Source organism: Sinocyclocheilus anshuiensis, unplaced genomic scaffold, assembly GCF_001515605.1.
Source record: "Sinocyclocheilus anshuiensis isolate Anshui unplaced genomic scaffold, SAMN03320099.WGS_v1.1 scaffold801, whole genome shotgun sequence".
Lineage (NCBI taxonomy): Eukaryota > Metazoa > Chordata > Actinopteri > Cypriniformes > Cyprinidae > Sinocyclocheilus > Sinocyclocheilus anshuiensis.
The window spans coordinates 83,144-86,020 of NW_015536541.1; the positions used below are offsets into that span (position 1 = coordinate 83,144).

The 2,877-nt window shown below is 41.5% G+C and overlaps 1 protein-coding gene across 1 annotated transcript in view; it reads left to right on the forward strand.

The window, feature by feature from the left end:
* LOC107697494 (protein PRRC2C-like) overlaps positions 1–2,877 on the forward strand; it is a 50,202-nt gene that overhangs the window by 42,376 nt on the left and 4,949 nt on the right. The window contains exons 28-29 of the mRNA XM_016498302.1: positions 1,481–1,607; positions 1,699–1,923. Coding sequence (XP_016353788.1) covers positions 1,481–1,607; positions 1,699–1,923 — 352 coding nt within the window. The remainder of the gene's footprint in view (positions 1–1,480; positions 1,608–1,698; positions 1,924–2,877) is intronic.

The window sequence follows — 2,877 nt, forward strand, 5'->3', positions numbered from 1 at the left end:
TGTTTTGGCGGGGTTCCCCTGGTAAAATTCGCATTCCAGGGGCTAAATATCACGTTAATGGGGTCTGAAAAACCTGCGGACATGAAAAACAACTCGCGGCAACAGTGTTAAGCAGCCCAATTCCGCGGGAAAACTGCGGACTTGGCAACACTGGAAGATAGCTGTCTGATAGCGCATCAAGAACCGGGAAAATAATGGTAATTGAAACACTGCAGTAATGAGAAATGATTGAGGACTAAGGCGAATTGCAGATCCTGAGCACCACTGACAAACATCTAATCTTGTAAAATGTGTGGTAAGTACTGCCGCTCCATAGTATAAACAAAGTACGTGTGATCGCGAATCTCGAAAGTGAAAGTGAAACTAAAATCGTGCATTCAAAAGCAGTTTCAATGCCAGGCATAATAGCGGCTCCCTGCCTGATGCCCGTAATTTAAACCGTATAATTACCCAATGATATAACTGCGAGTGAAAATATTGAAATGTATTTTCCTCTCATCTTGTATTTATTAACTTTAAGGGTTCCTTAATACAAGTCATTTTCTTTCCAAACACGGTATTGGGATGCGGCCGGATTGCGGGGAGTATGAGGGGGAGGGGGGGATGGGAGGATTACGATGCCAGCTCAACATCGTGAAGTCTATCAGCCATCGGCGATGGACGATGGCATCGTCTATCGGCCCAATCCTAGGGAAGCCTGTGCAGTGATGTAGTTTCCTGACATCCATCGACTGAACAGCGTTTTCTTGACATGTTTACGTGGTGTTGTTGCTCAGCAATGGCATGGATGCGATGTTGTCTGGGGGTTTGGCAAAAGGAGGGTGGGACGATGGGCAGTGCTCGGGGTGGTGACTGAAGGTGACGACTGTGTAGTTCTGACGTCACCTTTTTTCGGAAGTCACAACGGCTCGTGAAAAGGCACAGCTACTTTATGCAGGCTGTGTGCATTTGTCTGGATTGACTGTTTTGAAACATATATGGTAGTTACATAGCACGTAGACCTCAGTTATCATGAAAAAAGCCAAGAAATTTCAGTTTTGAAAATATGGGACCTTTAAATTGTAGTGTAAGGAAAGAAACAAATTCTGTTGTCCTTTCAACCAGTAGTGTACAAAAGGTAAGCAAAGCTGTGCTTGCTTAGTTTGTTCCCTCTTAACTTTGCAGTTTGCTTGCTTTCGCCTCTTGTTTTTTGCTTCTTGTTGGTTGGTTGGTTTGCTAAGCTTGAACAACCAAAGCAATATCTCTCACTGATGGGCTCTTCAGTCGATTGAGCATGTTGAGTTGCCAGCAAAACCTTTGACTTGTGGCAGCTGTACAGAACACATTGCAAGAACAAATGCTGAATGTCAGCCCGATATTGGCCAACAGATGACGGTCGACTTGGTGTGTCATGGCCTTCATGCACACTGGATGCATATCCCTGATCTGTTGTAGCCGTATTTTGTATGTTTTCTGACAGCTTCCTTGTTTGTGTTCTCAGGGTGAGCTCCACAAGCCCCAGTAGTCAGTCTAGCAGGATGAACAGCATGCTGTATCCCAAACAGTTCCAGTCGGGATCTGCAGGAATGCGCATTGCCCAGCACTTCCCAGGACCATTCAACCCACAGGTCAGTTACTACAGACAGAAAGTAAGTTGCTGGAAATTTAATTTGATCACACTTGTGCATTAACAGCATTTCCTGTCTGTCACATAAACAGATGCTGTCTCAGACTAACATGGTGTCTCCATTGGTGCGTCAACCCCATGCAAACTCATTTCCTGGAGGGGTACAGCGTTCACCCATGGGTCCACCCATGTCCCCTAATCTGAGTGGGGGTCTGATGCCCCATCCTAGACCCCAGCATCCTCCACGTGGACCTTCTGGTCCCTCATTTGCACCCCGTGGCACACAGGCTGCTCTGAAAGCAGAACAGGACCTTAAGGTGAGCGTTATCACCACATTTAAGTAAATAGGGTGATTTTGATTGAAATGAGTACAAAAATTCTCACTAAAATCTACATTTAGCTAAAATATTTGTTGTTAAATGTGTAAATGTGACGTAGAATTTTAAACCTACAAGTGTATTTTTATGATGGCACTAACTGTAAATTGTCTGTTGTAATCAAAATAGCCTAATAGCTTTCGTTTTTTTTTTTTTTTTTTTTTTTTTTTTTTTGAAAAAAAAAAAAAAAAAAAAAAAAAGTAAATGATGACAGTATTTTCATTTTTGGTTGAACTAGCCCTTTAAATCTTAGGTTTAGATTGGGTATAGTGTTCATATAAAACTAAATTATGACTGTTCTTTGTGCATGAAACCATGACTTATTAAAAGTGGACTTCAGGGAAACAATAAAATGATATAAAATGTAGGACATGACCTCCTTAAAGGACAGAATGAACCTTCTACCCTTCATCCACATAGAAAATGCACAAGATCTCACCTACTGGCTAAGCTGACTAGTAGATCAGAGCACTTCACTGCCCCTTCCTGCTCGTCATGACAAGTTTTACAGCAATAACATTTAGGACATTTGCACTGACTCCACTGCATTTATTCTTATCTCATAATGGTTCAGTCAGTAATCGATTAGGATCATTTACCACACATACTTGTCATAATAGCCTAGATACAGTAAAGCAGTGGTGGACAGTAACGGAGTAGCTTTACTTCGTTACTGTACTTAAGTACATTTTTCAAGTATCTGTACTTTACTGGAGTAGTTTTATTTTGAGTAACTTTTACTTTTACTTCACTACATTCCAAAGCATAAGATCGTACTTTTTACTTCACTACATTTCATAAAACATATCGTTACTCCTTATAATATATCACGTGCTCCGAGACGCAGAAGCGGTGTCTGATTCAAGAACGAACTGATTCTTTTCAATTAACCTT